The sequence below is a fragment of the Sciurus carolinensis genome, chromosome 3 (assembly GCF_902686445.1).
Source record: "Sciurus carolinensis chromosome 3, mSciCar1.2, whole genome shotgun sequence".
Classification (NCBI taxonomy): Eukaryota; Metazoa; Chordata; class Mammalia; order Rodentia; family Sciuridae; genus Sciurus; species Sciurus carolinensis.
In genome coordinates, this window is record NC_062215.1 from 124,053,387 (window position 1) to 124,071,961 (window position 18,575).

Genomic DNA, 18,575 nt, shown 5'->3' on the forward strand with positions numbered 1-18,575 from the left:
GGTTTCATCCCAAAGATATCTCACTATATATATTGCAAAAACTGTAAAAATCTAAAAAAAAAAATTTAAAAATTTAAAAAACACCTAAAATTCAAAACACTTCTGGTCCCAAGCATTTCAGCTAAGGAATATTCAACCTATACCAATATTTTTAAGCTTATGGCACTGATAATATGGTATTATATTTTCAAGTAAATTTGCTATTCTTTCATCAATATCAATTTTCTGATACTGCAGGACCACCAAATTCTACTGTCAAGTGTGTTATTACCTATTCTTAAATCCAGAATATTTCCCATAAAGTGATTCATAGTCTTACCAAAAGAAGCAGAAAAACAGTTTTGAAAAATTATTCTACAGAACATTATTTGCTACTTATTTGGAATAGCACAGGAAGGTTTGCAGGAAATGAAATGAAACCATGGTAACCAACTAAACCTATCATGAGCTACTGGATCAAAAGAACACATAGTACATTACACGTCAACGCCTACTAACAACACAATTCTTCCCCAGTTCCTTTTGATCCTTTTCTTAAAATATGAAAAAAGATTTCAACCTATTTCCAATATTATAAAAATGTTAAAGCCCCTTTACTAATATCTACTATGATTCTCTGGCTTTACCCAGTTCACTTTAAAAGTCAAACTAACATCTTGAGATTCAATTAGGAATTATGGGTTCTCCTTAATCATTAGTAAAATTACAATTTTTAACACAATGCATTTTTAAATTTTCTAATACAGTAGCAATAGTTTCTACATACTAAATCTTCAAAACTGTAAAGATCAAATAACATTCTCCCAGGAATCCCTTATATAATAGAATTTTATCAGCATTCTGAACTCAAAGCTACAATAAATTATATCGCAAATGAATTTACAAAATACAGGAGTCTTATTTTATCATCTTATTGTCCATTCTATCAGCAAGCATCAACCCCCATCATAGGCACTGAAGTTAAACTGGAAGAATCTAACTCAACATGTTCTTAAACTACCAATTATCAGCAAAATTAATAAATAAATAACATAATGAATACTTTTGACAGGCATTAGCTGTTTGTTACACAACTATACATCCAGGCAGATAATAGTGCAAGCCTCTGCAATACTACAGATCATCTTTGGTGCTACAGTTAACCTCCCCTTAAAAAATATCATTTAAAAAAAAAGAAATATACATACATGCCATAAAAATAGATGCACAATCAATTTCTGTAAAGATAGGCAATCAATTGTGAATGGCATTATCTAGGAAGTGGAAATAGAAGGATATGATGGGGAAGTACATAGTCACCACATACACATTCTTCTTATATGAAAACAATTTTAACACATCTATCTGTTGTTTTCATAATCATAATAAAGATGTAATAAATGACATGGATGCACATATGTTGCTATTTTAGGAGAATTACTGCTGTTATGGTTATTCAAAATATGTATTATTACTATTCTATTTTTTGATGCTGGGGATTAAACTCAGGGACTAATGCATACTAAGTATGCCCTTTACTACTAAGCTGCATCACCAGCCCCTACTTATTTTGTTAAATAATCACACAGTGATCTTATAATGGAATACTAATATAAATTATTAAATTTCAAATACATTTGACTTTTCTCTTTTGGTAGATAGAAAATTAACTCTTGAGAATTAGTTGGAAAAATTCTCATCTTTAGAAACTCTGAATGTTCTTCTGCTTTATAAAAATGGTAATGCGTTGCTAACTTTAAAATCTTAATTTTAAAAATGTCATTGATTTAAAAGCTGATAGTTTATTCCTGTATCACACCTCTTATCAACTTATAAAAAGAAATGCAGGTTTATTTTTAGATGTCGTTTTTAAGAAGTTATATTTCTCCACTTCTTGGATTTTTGCTCTTGAGAAAGTTAAGCTTTGGTTTCCTCATCTGTAAAATACAGAAAAAACTATTATCTACAGCTTGGGCTTATTCTGTAAATAAAACTCAGTTTTCCAACCTGCTGTCACAAACAGGATACAGATGACAAGATATCCAACTTATCTAGTCTTTAAGGAGGCTAAGAAGGATCTGAGATGACAAAAGTCCTTGGGTCAGGCATGGCCATGATCAGTTAAATGTGCATTTGCCTCCAGGTACCACCCAACAGCATCTTTTTCTTTAAGTACTACAATATGAAAAAGGCTGTGAAATTCTAGTCACATAAAGTACCTACTATGATGCCTACAATAGTATTTAATAAATGTTGGCTATTGTTATATTTACAAAACTTTAAAGTCCATTAATAAAATGTCTGGATGTGTCAAATAATTTTTTAAAAAAATAACAATGTGTTATCAACACATTCTGGAGTTGTATCTGTTTACTGAGAAACAGATGTTAAAAAGAGAATCCAGTACATCTCCTAATGCACTTCAAAGCAGACAGACCTCAGATTCTAGTTCTCCTTTACAAAGTAGCTTAGAGATTAGAGAGTGATCATCCTCTTAGAGTTCCTATTCATTAATTCCAAAACAACTCCACCTATAATCTAATGGTCAATGGAATTTGCCTTAAAATACATTTCTTTAGTTTTTTTGGTTCTACCTTCTGCTTTAAATCTATTGCTATGTATGCGTACTTTTGAGAGAGAACTGAAGTTTGAATAGACAAGATACTAGGGAATAAAACTAGGCTGAGGATAAAAATTTGAAAAATAAAGTGCCATTTAAGAGTAAAGTACAAATCGAACCAAAAGGAGCTATCACTTCACACTAGGATGTCTATATTCAAAAGGACATAACAACAAATACTGACAGGATATGGAAAAATTGGAACTTCCCTTCACTGCTGTAGGACTCTGGAGGTATAACCACATTGGAAAACAATTTGGTAGTTTCTCAAAAGATTACTTTTTTTTTTGGTGCCAGGAATTCAACCCCAGGTTTCATGCATGCCAAGCATATGCTTTATCACTGAGCTACAACCCAGTCCCAAAAAAATTACTTAAAAATTACTTAAAAGTATGACCCAGTAATTTCACTTATGTCTACACAAAAACTTAAACATAGTATTGTTCATAACAGCATATTCATAGCAGCATTATTCATAATAGCCAAAAAGTACAAACAATTCAAATGTCCATCAACTGATGGAAAAATGTGGTATATCTATACACTAGAATATTTTTTCTAGTATTATTCATTAACTACAGGAATAAAGTACTGCTAAGTGTTACAGCATGGATCAGCCTGAGAAACATGCTAATGTAAAGATTTCAGTCATAAGAGGTCACATGTTATATGATATCATTTGTATGAAATGTCCAGGATGTATAAATCTATATAGATGGAAGTGGATTAGTGGTTGCCTAGGGATGAGAGAGCTGAAGAGGAGAAATGAAAAGTGAATGCTAACAGATATAGAGTTTCTTTCTAGGGTGATAAAATGTTCTAAAATTATGTTGCATAATTTTGTGAATATACTAAAAACCATTTAATTGTACATTTTAAATGGCTGAATTAGTATGCTAATTATAACTTAAAAAACTGTTTAAAAAAAGTATGATATGAGAACATGCAAAAGTCATGCTTGCAAATAGAGGTAGAAAAAAAAGTTGCAATTTTGTAATATATAGAAACAGTGCTTGGTTGCCAAAGGTACATGTTTCATAACAGTCTTTGGATAGGAGGCAAGTCTTTTTCTGGTACACACACACACACACACACACACACACACACAAAGAAAGAAAGAAGGAAAAGAAGAAGAAAAAAAGAAAAAGAAAACATGAAAAAAAAAGAACTGGTGAAGCCACTACCCCTTAAATTTTCTTTTCTATAGTCTTTCAGGTTCACTGATCAAAAAGAGGGCTGAGAAAACTCAGGGTTAGGGGATTAGGAGTTTTGTGCTTATCTGAATTTTCCGAACAGAAGAAACTTGATAGATTTTCTTCCTTCTTTTCCTTTCTATTCCCAGCCTTTAATACTAATTTGTTAACTGAAAATGAGAAAATAACTCAAGGCTCTTATAGTTCATCTATTTTAAGTTTTCTCTCCCCGTAAACAGAACACAAGGACAGTTATTAATCAGAAGGTGCTCAGTGAGCAAGGAGTCCAGACCAAGGGGAACTGTGTGAATCATTGCTCAAAGTGTGTTTCCCTGAGAGACTCCAGAAAGAGAGTCTCATGATCACATGAGTTCTATTAACCATACTAAAGTGCTGAAAAGTACTGCAGAAAAAGAATCCAAGTAGTTAAGAGTAATTGTAGGGAGACCCACATGGCGCTTGGTACTCACTCCATGCTGGAGACAGCACTTACCAGTGTTGGCCGAGACTCCTGTCCCACATAGACCTTGAGTAGATTCTCAAACACTGGCCTGTGACTTCTCTTTCTCTGGCCCTATGGCTGACCAATCTTTCTTTTGATCGATTAGTTAAGTAAGTTGATACATTCCATTTATAGTCAAATCTTCTGAAATTTAGGAAGTATTGACTTTCATTTTGACCTAATGTTAGTTATAACATTTCTTCTAAAAATGTTAGTTATAACATCTTTCTTCTAAAAATAAAACAATCCTATTGATGTTTTTCTCTAATTATAAAATGATATATACAATTCTTTTTTTTTTTTTTTTTTTTAATCAGGCAATTTAAAAGGTACAAAGAAGTAAAAATCACCTTTAGGTTCACTGCTCAAAGATAAACACTGAACAATTTGGTGATCATTCTTTTAGATATACTTATAAATACACCCAAAGATACATAATTTTACCTAAGAATTATGTTCTGTGTAATGAGTTTTTATTTTATTACTGTTCTGTGTAATGAGTTTTTAGATTAACATAGGATATGACATTTCAGAATTTATCAAATAAGAAATGACATTTTTAAAAGAAAATATAATTTGTCCAACCATCATGCTTTTTCAGTTTTATAATTCTCATTGTTTGAAAACTCCAAATAATTCTTATCTTGATGTTAGTCATAAATTTAACAGGAAAGTTCCAAGTACTGTGGGCTTGAAGCATTCTCAGGAATATGCCCAAATCTGTCCTGGAATATCCAGATAAAGGATTTGGGGATTATCAAAACTCTTGCACATATGTCATTGTGTTCTTCTCCCAATTTAGAGAAGCTAAAATGAGTCAGATTAACAGAAATGTCTCTGGAGTTGCCAAATTTAGAGCTAACATTTCTTTTCAAAGTGAGCCCTTTAAAATCTATAAGTTATCAAGAAACCTTTTTGAAGATCAGTTCTCCATAGCCAAAGGAAAACTGCTTATTAAATTAATTACCTAGGTTCAACTAAAAAGAAAAAAATCTAAATTCTGGTAAAATTCAGTTAGCACCACCCTTTCTATTCATCATTCTTACTGCTTCCAAAATGACCTAAATGGTAAATGCAACCATCACTGCCTTCTATTCAAAGCCTTCAGTGACTCCTATTTCCTACAGATAAAGTCTAAACATTTTTATTTTTTGGTGGTACTGGGGATTGAACCCAGGAGTGCTCTACCATTGAGGTACATCCCCTGCCCTAGTTACTTTATATTTTGAGAAACAGTCTTTGCTGAAACTAACCTTGAATTTGCAATTCTCCTGTCTGAGGCCCCAGAGTCACTGGGATCACAGGCCTGCGCCACAACATCCTGCTAAGCCTAAACTCTTAGGCATGAAATACCAGGCTTTCCAGGCATACTTATTCCTCAAATTTCTTGTCCCCCAAATTCCCTAGCAACTTGACAGACACCAAACATTCCATGTTCTATAAATTAGTGCTTCTACCTAATAAACTTCTAGTCTCCTTTAAAGAGCCAGCTTAAATGTCTTCTTCTTTGCTTGACCTACTTGAATAATACTGGGCAAAATATAGATAATAAATGGTGCTATTTTCGATGGCTCGGTTATCTGGGGGATTATCTTAACTACCCCAATTTAACCATGACAACCAAGACCCTAATTTCCGTGAAAGGCCTTGATACATATTAGTGACACCAGGGATAAGTATTTTAAGGCACATATTTGTCAAAAGTACTATGGATTTCAATGGGCTAAAATTATTAACACCAGGTGGGTTTTCCAATATTATCATTAATTATTAAATTAATTATTAAATTATTAAATTAAGTCAATTTGGAAAATAATATTTTAAACCAAGTTTTAAAAATATTATATGCAAAAGAACACCACCAAAACACAATTTACCAAACTTTGGTGCCTGGCCTCCTTTAACACTGTCTTTGGTGGGGTATGGTGGCACATACCTGCCTTAGCAACTTAGTGAGACTCAATCTTAAAATTTAAAAAAAAAAATTAAAATGCTGGGGATGTAACTCAGTGGTAGAGTGTCTCTGAGTTCAATCCCCAGTACCTCAAAAAGAAGACAACAACAAAAATAAACAAACTTTCTTTGGAACTCATACGTGATTTTCCTACTATTTTCTAAAGCTACAATTGAATATAGTACTTTTTTAAGTATATTTTTTAGTTGTAGGTGGACATACCTTTATTTTATTTTTATGTGGTACTGAGGATTGAACCCAGGGTCTCACATGTGCAAGGCAAGTGTGCTACCACTAAGCCATAACCCCAGCTCTGGATATATATATATATATATGTATATTTTTTTTTTTTAAGATGTTGATGGACCTTTATTTTATTCATTTATTTATATATGGTGCTGGGAATCAAACTCAGTGCCTCACACATGCTAGGTAAGTGCTCTACCACTGAGCCACAACCCCAGAAGTTCAAGATTTGAAGGGTTCATTCTCACTGCCTAACAAGTAAACTATCTTAATAACTATAGCCTACTAAGCTACATTGGCCATGTTTGACTGTTTAACTGGTATCCAGTTTCCTCTTGCTTCTTTAACCTTCTTCCTTTGTTTAAAGCAAGAAAATTATAGACATTGTTTGCTCATTCGGCTTTGCTCTCAAAGACTTCTTTTTCAGAAGAGGTTGACCCCATTTCTGAGCGCTGGGAGCAGGTGCTAGTTAGATGAGCAATCACTACATGTATTTTTCTGCAGGTATTCTAATTCAGAAGTAGGAAAGGGAAAGATGTATACTTACTTGTATGGGGAGGAAAGGCTCCTTTGTATTCTCTTGCTAGGATGAACAAGGAAACACATAACTCTGACAGCTATCTTTTGACCCCAAGGAAAACCAACCTTAAATTGGAGCTGATGCTGTGAGTGGCCATGAATAGAAACAGAAAGACCACAATTCCTTCATGACATCACAGGGGTACTGACCATATATGCTACTATTAAACATTTCTGAATTTTTCATTATGTGAAGTATTTCCTTAAATAAATTACACTTAAGCCAGTAAAGCCTACTTATTTTGAGTATTGGATAATACTTGCAGCTGAAAGCATATCAACTGATAGAAAATATAATTTTTTGATTTGTTAGTTTGTTTGTGGTACTGGTGATTAAACCTAAGGGCACTTTACCATCCCTTTTTATTATGAGACAGGTCTCACTAAGTTGTTCAGGATGGTTCAAACTCCAGATCCTCCTGCCTCAGCCTGCCAAGTAGCTGGGATTACTGGTCTGCACCATTGCACCCAGCTGAGAATATAATGCTTGAAAGTGGGATAACAGACTTAAAAATTTTTTTGGAGAAATACTGGATTATGCTCATTTTACAAATTAGAAACTAAAGTCTAAAAAGGTTTACTATTTATAGGTCAGACAACTAGAACAAAGGTTTGTCACACTCTAAAATCTAAACTACAATTTCATTTCCAAAGTCTCAACAGTGAGAGTAGGTAACTGCAATTATTCTATGATAATTTTTAAAAATCTCAATTTCTTATTCTTTCTGATCTTCCTCTTTCAATTTATACATTACATTGAAAGGGTTTCTGTTTAAGTGGTATTGTTTTAAATGTTTCTTCTTCTTGCATTTTCCTTAGTTTTTATAAAATATATACTTAAGATTTTTTTTCTTCTCAGTAAAAATGAATTAACTTAACTATTTAAGCAATTATGAAAAAGGGATATCTTTTATCAAAGGGAAACAATGTTAACAGAGAGCCCAAGAACATACCAAAGCAATGTATAACTTTAGTCCTATGCCATATCAAATGAGTAATAATGATTTTTTTTCATATTTCTAAGAAAACTCTTGGACAGAGTCCAAGTAAACGTGCCCTGTATTGAATGGAAGACTTGGAAGGAGCAACACTAAGAACCTAATGTACAGCTATAATTTCACCTATTTACTACTGTAGTTATTTAAGGAGAAAAAGTCAATGTCAGTAACAAAAGTGTTGAGTTAGTAAAGACTTTCTTGCAGTCACAGTAATTAAAAGAAAAGCATGCAATTTTCAGATAAAAACAATGAAAAAAATTCTCTCTGAATAGATTGTGAGTATATATCTACCCAGAAATTGTTTAGATTTTTATCAGGTACAGTGGTAGCAATGAAAAAAATATATCCAAATCTTGAAAAGGTCATTTCATGTGATCACTCAAATCACCTTTCCACAAATTTTGTCCTCTCCTTATTTCACTATTTCTAAGAAGCAAATGAAAATTCTGGTTCTAAACAATAACACAGTATCTGAAATTAAGAACTCAATGGATGAGTTTAAAAGCAGATCAAAAATAGCAGAGGACTGAAGATATAATTCAGTGGTAGAAGTGTATGCTGGTATGTGTGAGGTCCAGGGTTCAAACCTCAGCATTGAAAAACGGATGGAAGGAAGGGAGGGAGGGAGGGAGGAAGGACAAATAGAAATACCAGAGATTGGAAGACAGACCAAATAAAAAACGTTCAAACTGAACTTAACAATTTTTTATTCTAGCAGGAATAAATATACAGTACCTCATAAAATGGTCTTTTAAAAAACTAGTTTTAAAACTATGAAAACTTTTTGGGAAACACGTTTTCAATCAACTTCTTAAATGATATTACTAATAAATGATATTTGTCGCAAAATCTCCTTAAGCTAATTCAAATGTCATAATCAACAGAGAGAAAATCCCGAGTCCCTCCGAAACCCATGAATCATCACCCAGTGCCAGGGCCTTCTCTTTGCCTGCCCACTTGGAATATGCAAGTGTCTATGGATATGATTTCTTCTACAACAAACTTTAACTGAGCAACTTTTTTCCTGAATCAAAGCATAAATGTGGGCAGAGGCAGAAAAGCCAGACAAGGCCTGGCCTAAAATTCAGGCCAAAATGAGGAATGGATGAAGACACAGCTAAAGAGGAAAGAAAGATTTCACCCACAGTGGACCTTCCATGACATGTGGTAAGAACCTTTTATTCCGACTGCAGAAAACTGGCACAGTGACAGTATATATACTATACACTCCCCTAAATATCACCTCACATTACACACACAGTTCACTGGTGAAGGAGGATGAGGGAAGATGCCAATAACAGAGGGGAGGTATGTTCTTTGAAAACTTATACCCTACTAATCCCTACAACTAATCACCCCTACAACTAAGTGAATGCTAATTACTGCCTTCAGATTTTTAGGTGTTTTTTTGTTTTTCCTTTTCTGTTGTTGTTTTTTTTTTTTTTTTTTTTTTGTTAAAGAAAGGTGTGGATCCAGGACACAAAAGGAAAACTACAAAACTACAGTTAATTTTAAAAGCAACTTATATTTTTAAAAAACCTTGATATATTTTAACAGTGCGGCGGCGGCACACACCTGTAAACCCAGTGGCTTGGGAGGCCGAGTCAGGAGAACCGAAAGTTCAAAGCCAGCCTCAGCAAAAACAAGGTGCTAAGCAACTCAGTGAGACCCTGTCTCTCAATAAAATACAAAAAAGGGCTGGGAGTGTGGTTCAGTCGTCAAGTGCCCCTGAGAGTTCAATCTCCAGTAATCCCCCCTAAAAAAAGAAAAGGAAAAAAATATATATATATTTGATATGGATATAGTGTGCAGTGTATTGTAAGGCGGAGGCCTCTAGATGAATGGTTCCAGGGTCTTAAAACCTAAGAGAAAAATAATTTCTTGGTTTTTATCTTGTGGAACAGACTGAATAACAGGGTCATCAGCTTATAAAGGGAATACAGATATTACAGCACATTTGGAAGGCCAAGTGATGAGCAGCTTCAGTCATTTGGTGCTGAGGTGACTATTGAGAACCCTGAGTTCAAGACATTTCAGATTTTAGAGCAAATGCATAATGAACACTGATGGCTAGAAATTAGACAAATTGTTATCCCCAAATGGATCATGTATGATGTTAAAAGCAAAACGAACTGATATAAATTGGGAGTATCACATAAGAATACTACACTTTTCTGCTATGCATCTAGTTTAAAACAAGTATCAATCACATTTCCGCACATGAACAACTCACAATGCATGCTCGCTAATTATTCCTATCCCCATGAGAGCTCCTTTTACAAATAACATCCTACAGTGATTTTCAATTATAACAAAATAATTTATATTACCCCAGAACTATGAATTAATTCTCCCATCCATCTAATGATTACCTGTTCTCTAATTTTTATTCTAAGGTTTGTGGGGTCATGTGGATATAGATACAGTGAGGATAAACTTAGGGTCATGAGTAGAATGAGAGAGGATAAGAGGGCGAGCAAGAAGAAGACCATGGAAGGTCTGGGAGCAACTTCACTCCAAAATAAATCCTTGGTTTTCAAATATTCGTTACAGTCAGCCAGTGAAAACTGCATGGCAGCTGTTAAAGGATGAGATCCAACAGAGTGCAATGGAAGTACTTGAACTTTCCAAGAGGCAAAACTAGTTCAAATTAAAGTTTTATAACTGGCATATGATCCTGGAGAAAGGTAGGAGAAACAGCAACAAAGAGGAAAGGAAGAGGGTAGATTTCTGCCTCCTATTTTACCCACCTCCTCTTCCTTACTTTGCTCCTCTAGCCTTTACATCAAGGCTTACTTACCCCAGACAATCAGATGACCAGACTATTTGAAAATGCAATGCTGCAGAATTCTAGTACAAAATGTTAGGAGTCAAAAATAAAGAAAGCAAAAAGAAATTCTGTGATTTGCCTCCAATCAGTCTTCTAGTTCCAACAGTGATAAAATGAATAGGTATTTGGATTGCCAAAAGAGATGTTTGTCCCTCTATACCACAATCAAAATCTCAAAAAAAAAAAAAAAAAAAGAATTGAAGGGAGATTTATTCTTCATAACTTCCCACAAAAAGCAAATTTTCATAAACTACTATGACAAGCTCTATTCTCTAAGAATGCAACATATTCAAAATTTGGTATGAAATAATGATGAATTACATCATTCTAATTATCAGAAAAATTAATATTAAATCTTGTGGACAGGATGATATCCCTGTTCACTCACAGGCATAACTGGTTGGAGAAGGAGTAACACATGTTAGCCTTAAGCACTAACATAATTTCTTTTTTACATATTTTTTTAATTAGTACATTATAGTAGTACATAGTGATGGCATTCATTGTTACACATCTGTACATGCACCTGATACAACAATACAATTTGGCAATGTCATTCCTCAGTATTTCCCTGTGTTCTCTCCTCCTTCCTCCCCCCTGGTCTCTTTCTTCTACTCTGCTGATCTTCCCCCACCCCACCACCACCTTTCTTTTCTTTTTTCTTCTTTAGCCTTCCATATAAGAAAAAACATACGACCCTTGACTTTTTGAGTTTTATTTCACTTAACATAATATTCTCAAGTTTCATCCATTAACCTGCAAATGACATAATTTCACTCTTCTTTATGGCTAAATAAAACTCCACTGTGTATATATACCACATATTCCTTATCTATTCATCCACTGATGGACATGTAGGCTGGTTCCACTGTTTGGCTTGTTTGTGAATTGTGCTGCTATAAACATGGGTATGCATGTATCACTACAGTATGCTGACTTTAATTCTTTAGGATAAATACCAAGGAGTGGTATAACTGGGTCATATGGTGGTTTCATACTTAGTCTTTTGAGGAACCTCCATACTGATTTCCACAGTGGTTGTACTAATTCACAATCCACCAACAGTGTAAAAGTGTTCCTTTTTCTCCACATCCTCTCTTGCATTTAGTATTGTTTGTATTTTTGATGACTGCCAATCTGACTGGAGTGAGATGAAGTTTCAGTGTAGTTTTGATTTGCATTTTCCTAATTGCTAAAGAACTAATATCATATTTCTAGGCATTTTTTTTTGTGTTTCTGGGCACAACTACAAGCTAAGAACAGCCAAAACACTAGGCAAAGTTCATTGATAGGGAAGGACCAAGCACTCCTAAGAAAAGCTATTTCAACTAAGATCCAACTATGAGAAATGATATTGGCTTTAGATTTATGAATTACAAAGAACTTTCTTTAGACTCTTTCCTTATTCAAGAAATAGATGGCAACTGACAACGCAAGACAGACAGGGGAGAAAGGATAAGATGGAATGGAAGGAAGCAGCTACAACAAAAATGCATTTAAAGTTTTAAAATCCTTAATTACTGAGTACCACCATTCAGAAGGAATTTTTAAAGGGTCTCGAAGCTATTAAAATGGTAATTAGGTCCAAAGAAAACAAGAACCAATTCAATTACATGCTGGATGCTTTTAAATTTTAAAGCCCTCTATTAAGAGGATTTAAATGGAGCACAGTTATAATTGCAGGTCTATGACCAACCTTAAAGCCAAAGTGTAGGTTCCTGGTTGCCGCTGACTCTCCCGAATGAGGTAGCTCCCCTCAGCCACACTCAAGAGCTGGTCAGCTGCTTCTCTGGAGATCATGCCGTGAAACCTGAGAAACAAAGTCAATTCAGAAACTGCATGCTTTCCACATTTTATCAATAAAATACTTCCCCTTCCATTTCTCTAGACAAAATACTGTCACATAATTGAAGGAAAGTGCTTGGGTTTAACTATGCTTGTGTTTCCCTGGGCCTGGCCTCTGGCCAGCTTCTCTGTGTGATAAGAACTGCATCAAAGTAGCTATGGAATCTGGTTACCAACCACAAAATCAAAATTCACATCCATCTAAAGAAGATCAACCACCTCTCTCAAGAGGATAGTCCTTACTTATGTAGCCATTTGACCATATGACTTCCTAAAATATATACAGAAATGTGTTCTGTTTCATTTCTTTTCACTGGTGCAGTTGCTCTAAAATTTTGGCTTAGCAGTCTATGCTGGCAATTTTCCAGGACCCTGGGTTGTCCTTAATTGGCATGATTGCCCAATAATGTGCATAATCTGCATTATTGAATACTCAAACCACAAGCAAACAACTACTCCTTGCTTTTACTTTCTGTCAAAATCTTATTTCTGATTAACAAAGAAAAAAAGAAGGAATAATAAACATAAATAACACATTTTTTACATATAAATTCATCTATAATAATTTGACATGAAAGATTAAAGAAAAATGTCAGCGATGACAATTTATTAAAAATACACAATCACCTTACACTTGTATGATGACTCACAATTTACAAAGAACTTTTACATATGTCATGTCCTTTTAGTAACTCAAAAGTAATGAAGGAATTCAGGAAATGTCAATTCAAAATATGCTTTTTTTAGCATATTATTTTGAGCTGAAGGCATTTGAAAAAATAGCAAATGCAGGAAAAGTCTTTCTCTGAACTCTTATCTATCTAAAGACAGATTCTCCAAAAGTAAATCAATTGCCATCAATTCCCTCCCTAGGAATTTCATCAACCAGGGAAGACTAATTCTTATCACAGGAGAGGAGACTACAAGTTGACATCACACACAGGTGATCTTTGACACTAACCAGCATATCTTTCATTTATTCTTCTCAGGGACTATTTTTGTTTCCTATAAATCATTTATTTTCTCCTCAGAGTAGATGGCCTACATCTTCCCTTCCCTTCTCATATTAGGAGCGTACATAAGCTCTCAGTCTCACTGGGTATTTATTTTATTTTTCCTGTGATGCCCCTGTGCATAACATATCAAAAGTTAACAAATCTGCATACTCTCCTCCTGTTAATCTTCCTATTGTTAGTCTATTTCATAGGCCCAGCTGTAAGACCTAACAGGGTAGAGGGGAAGATTGACTGCTCAAAAGAAACTTTGTAGCTTCCATTGGTACAGAAGAAACAGTGATTATCTGAATTTGGAATAATAAATTATAAAGGCCCTGAAATGGCACCTTAATAATTTAGGAACTTTACTAGGAATAAGTGGCAATCTCGGTTTTTCCTCACGGGCATGGCTCTGTTTCTCATAACCAACTTAAAACAGTTCATGGTAGATAGGTTTATATTAAGACAATCAAAACAGCTAGGTTTGCAATGGGCTTGGGAAATTTTCATGTCCATAAATTTTTCAATGTTTCAGAACTAGGTTCTTATGCTAACACCTTTAAATTTGCTGGAAGCAAGATGATAGTGATCTATCCCTTGCAGTAACACATACCATTGGATTAGCTTACTGGTATATACTTTGAGTTAAAGTGACGTCAATTAATACAATTAGTAAAATGTAGTATCTATTTGCTAAAAAAACAAACAAACTTAAGTACCTTTAAAAAAATCAAACTCAAGGAAACATTTTGAAATAAAAATTGATGATGAAATGTAAAGAATTTTAAAATTATTCATATCAGTTGAGCCAATATTTCTACCAAAAAAACCTAGGGATGGGGCTGTAGCTCAGTGGCAGAACGCTTGACTAGCATGTGCCAGGAACTGGGCTTGATCCTTATTACCACATTGAAAAAAAAAAAGGCATGCTATTCATCTACAACTACAAAAAAAAAAAAAAAAAAAAAAAAAAAAAAGATTAAAAAAACCACCTTATGCACCAAGATATGTCTTATGGTATTATTTTTAATAGTAGAGATTGAACATCCCTAACCCAAATATCCAAAATTTTAAATTCTCTGAAATTGAAATCACTTTTGATCCAAAGTATTTCTGATGAGGGATACTCAATCTGTACAGTTTAAAAACAGCCTAAATGCCAAAAGCAGGAGAATGACTACAAATTATGATATTACTGTAAAGAACACCAGTAATTCTCAACTTTGGAATCACCCTCCTCCTAATACACAAGTAGGTGTGTGAACCATTCACAAGAGTCCAGAAAATGTACCTAGATTTTTAAATAATTTTAAAATATCTGCTATATGCATGACTATTTAATACAACCAAGTCATGAAAAAATTATTTTATTGGGATAATGGTAAAAATGTGATATTTTTTCTCCCAAGAGCTATATTTCTGTTTCTCAACATTCAGAAAAAGAAATTATCACAGTAACATTAGAAATTATCACAGTAGCATTCTGAACCCTTTTTGGCATAGTCTACTGCCCAATTGTACAATCATGAAGCCAATTTAAAAAATTGTTACAATGTTCATCATCAATATTAAATGGGAAAAAATCAGGCTACAATTTATATGTATAATATCTCAATTTTATAAAACACATTAGGAAATAGACCTTTAGAAGGTAATACTTTAACTTGTTGTGGTGGTACACACCTATAATTCCAGTGACTTGGGAGGTTGAAGCAGGAGAATTACAAGTTTGAGGAAAGCCACAGCAACTTAGTGAGACCCTGTCTCAAAATAAAAAGGGCTGGGGATGTGACCCAGTGATAAAGTGCTCCTGGGTTCAATCAGAAGGAGAAAAGGTGGGGAGAAGGAGGAGGAAATAGGTAATACTACTACTTTTTTTTTTTTCTTCTTTAATTTGGATTGACCCAAGTCATATACACAATTCTTTTTATTTTTTGAGACAGGGTCTCACTAAGCTGCAGAGGAGGCTGGCCTCGAATTTGTGAGCCTCCTGCCTCAGCCTCTCAAGTAGCTGGGATAACAGGCATGTGCCACCATATCCTACCTAATACTTTAAATCTTAACCATTGTTTCTGGGAAGCTATGATTTGCTTTCTTTTCTTTTTCCCTGATCATAGAGAGAATATATACTGCTTACAGAAAATATGGGGGAAGAAAGGTAGAAATATAGACTAAATCACCACACCCTTCTATATGTATGTGTGTGTATGTATCTCATACAAAAAACACATACAAATATAAACATTTTCATCATATATATTTAGAAATATTTACTCATATGGCTTATATCTTTAATATTACTGCATGTACATTTTCCATGCTATTTTTTTCTTTATACTTCCCTTTATCTTTTATAGTTTTCACCAACTAGAATTATTAGACTTATAATTAGCAAAAGAAAACCTAACTCCACCAAATTGAATACTTCCTTTATTCTGCTTTTATTTTTACTAAAAGCACCATCTTCTTGTCTCTTACATATGCCAATCTACACAATGTATTCTGGTAATCCATACTTACTCTCTTCCATAATACTTTGGTCTGTTTTCTACCTATTGAGGAAGAAAAAAGAAAATATATTTGTGAAAGTGCAAATGTGTATTACATTAACTCAACATTTTGTATATGTATTAAACTAAAGCATCTATTACAAAAAAACATTTATATAAGATTCAAGGTTGGAGGATGGAGTCCCAGTTCTACAAAAGGATTCATTGGTACCTTTTAAATCGGTTGCTTCACTTCTCTAAGCCTGTTTCTTATCTATTAAACGCTGTGTATGTGAAGAGTTGAACTAAACTATCTTTCATTTCTCAAACTGTAATGAATTGGAAAAGATATTTACATCACTTTATTCACAGAATAAAATAAAACATCCAGAGACTTAATGCCACAATCATGTCATAACAGATTGTGGCTTTCTCTCCATCTCTTCTATTCCTCTCCTTCCTGCTTCTCCATATTCTCCATTCTGTTAACATCACACTACAATCCTGCCCTTCTGTTTTCCCAACAGCTCTTCCCTCACCAGTTTCTCTTCCCCTAGCTTTCATGGCATGTGGGCTGGCTATAGCTGAGGAAAGTCTCAGAAGAATAGACTGAAGAATTCTTACTGGGAGGACAGAAAGATAGAAGGCATTTGCCCCATGCATTAAACAAATATTTGCTAAGCAATAAATATGTGATAAACATTACTGTGCAGGGAACGCATGACTGAAAAAAAAAAAAAAAAACAAAAGTGTCATAATTGTTTTGGAACTAATACTATAAAGTCAAACAACAATAAAGAAGTTTTAAAAGGAAAACATTAAGGAAATAGAAAGTATAGGAGTGGTTAAGTGCTATCATGAAAAAGGCTTTTCCCTGAGATGTACCACAGACTACATTCACTGAGCTCTTGCTATTTGCCATGTTTCAGTTACATTTAGAGGTCATTTAATCCTCACAAGACAGGGATGATCCTGCTTCATCTTCATAGGATAATATTATTCTCACTTTGTTTTTCATGACAAAGTTCACCTTTAATTTTTACTTTTGACAAAAATTTGCATATATTATAAAATCTATACATATTATGTACTTGCATAATATAGGTATATATGTATTATATATAGTATGATGTTTTGATACGTGTATACATTGTGAGATGGCTAACACAAACTAATTAACATATGCATTACCTCATTTTTGTGTGTGTGGCTGGAACCATAAAATCTACTCTTAGCAAATATCAAGTATACATTGTTAATTATCTATAGTCACCATATTGTACAATTGAGCTCTTTAATTTATTTCTCCTAACTGAAATTTTATATTCTATACCGATATTTCCCCAATCACCACTCTACCTCTAGCCACTGGTAACTACTACTCGACACTCTGCTTCTGAGTTCATTGTTTTTAGATTCCACACAGAAGTCATGGGAAACAAAGTGTCTCCTAAGAAGGGTTTAAGAAGTTCCCAGAGAGAAGGAGGCATCCAACTCAGGACCAGCAGGGTTCTTAGCATATGTGACAGAAAAGAATCTCAGCATGTGCCAGTCAGAGGTATAGACAGAGGTTTACTTAGGAAAGGAGATACATATTCAAGCAAGAATGGGGGCAGCCTCAAGAGAGAGAGGCCTTTGCGGGGGAAAGCAAGGAGTATGCATTCAAGGGAGAATGTGCACCATCTCGAGAGTGAGAGATGTGCTTTGGGGGTTCCCAGTTCTTCTTTTACAGGAAACTTGGTGAGGGGTGGGTATTGAGAAGTGTAAAGGAATAGTAAGCGTCCAGTGATCTCAAGGTGGTTTGTGGTTGTCTGGTCAATCTCTAGATTCTCAGGCTGACGCAGTCTTCGTTTCTTATCAACAAATAGCACTGGACAGTCCCCTAAATTATAGGTTCCTCAAGATATTGTATTTTTCTTGGTTTAATCTACTTATTGGAGGGTTAAGTGATAGCACACAGGTAGATTTACAGGTTTCCCAGAAATTTTGGGAGTAATGGGCCTACAGTAGAGACTGACTTAGGAAGTGACATGTCTGAACAAGTATGTGGAATTTCTGAAGTAAATTCATTTTTTTCCTTGTCCTTCATTTATTACTACCTATTTACCTATTACTTCTTCTAACTTCTATTCTAACTTAAAGTATTTGTCTTTCTGTACCTGGCTTTTTTCCTTCAATATTACATCCTCTGGGTTTATCTGTGTTGTTGCAGATGATGGGATTTCCTTCTGTTTAAAGGTAGTACTCAATTTGAAATATACAGTATTACACTGTATATTAGAATGGAAAATATGGAATTTCAGTGCATATTTCTTTATCGATTCATTCATTGACAGACTCTTGGG

General features: G+C 34.2%; 1 protein-coding gene across 3 annotated transcripts in view; it reads right to left on the reverse strand.

The window, feature by feature from the left end:
• Positions 1 to 18,575, reverse strand: part of Chn1 (chimerin 1) — a 174,792-nt gene that overhangs the window by 91,714 nt on the left and 64,503 nt on the right. For all 3 annotated transcript variants that reach the window (XM_047547157.1, XM_047547156.1, XM_047547159.1), the window contains 2 exons: positions 16,262 to 16,293; positions 12,598 to 12,711 (listed from right to left, as the gene is read on the reverse strand). In XM_047547157.1, coding sequence (XP_047403113.1) covers positions 12,598 to 12,711; positions 16,262 to 16,293 — 146 coding nt within the window. The remainder of the gene's footprint in view (positions 1 to 12,597; positions 12,712 to 16,261; positions 16,294 to 18,575) is intronic.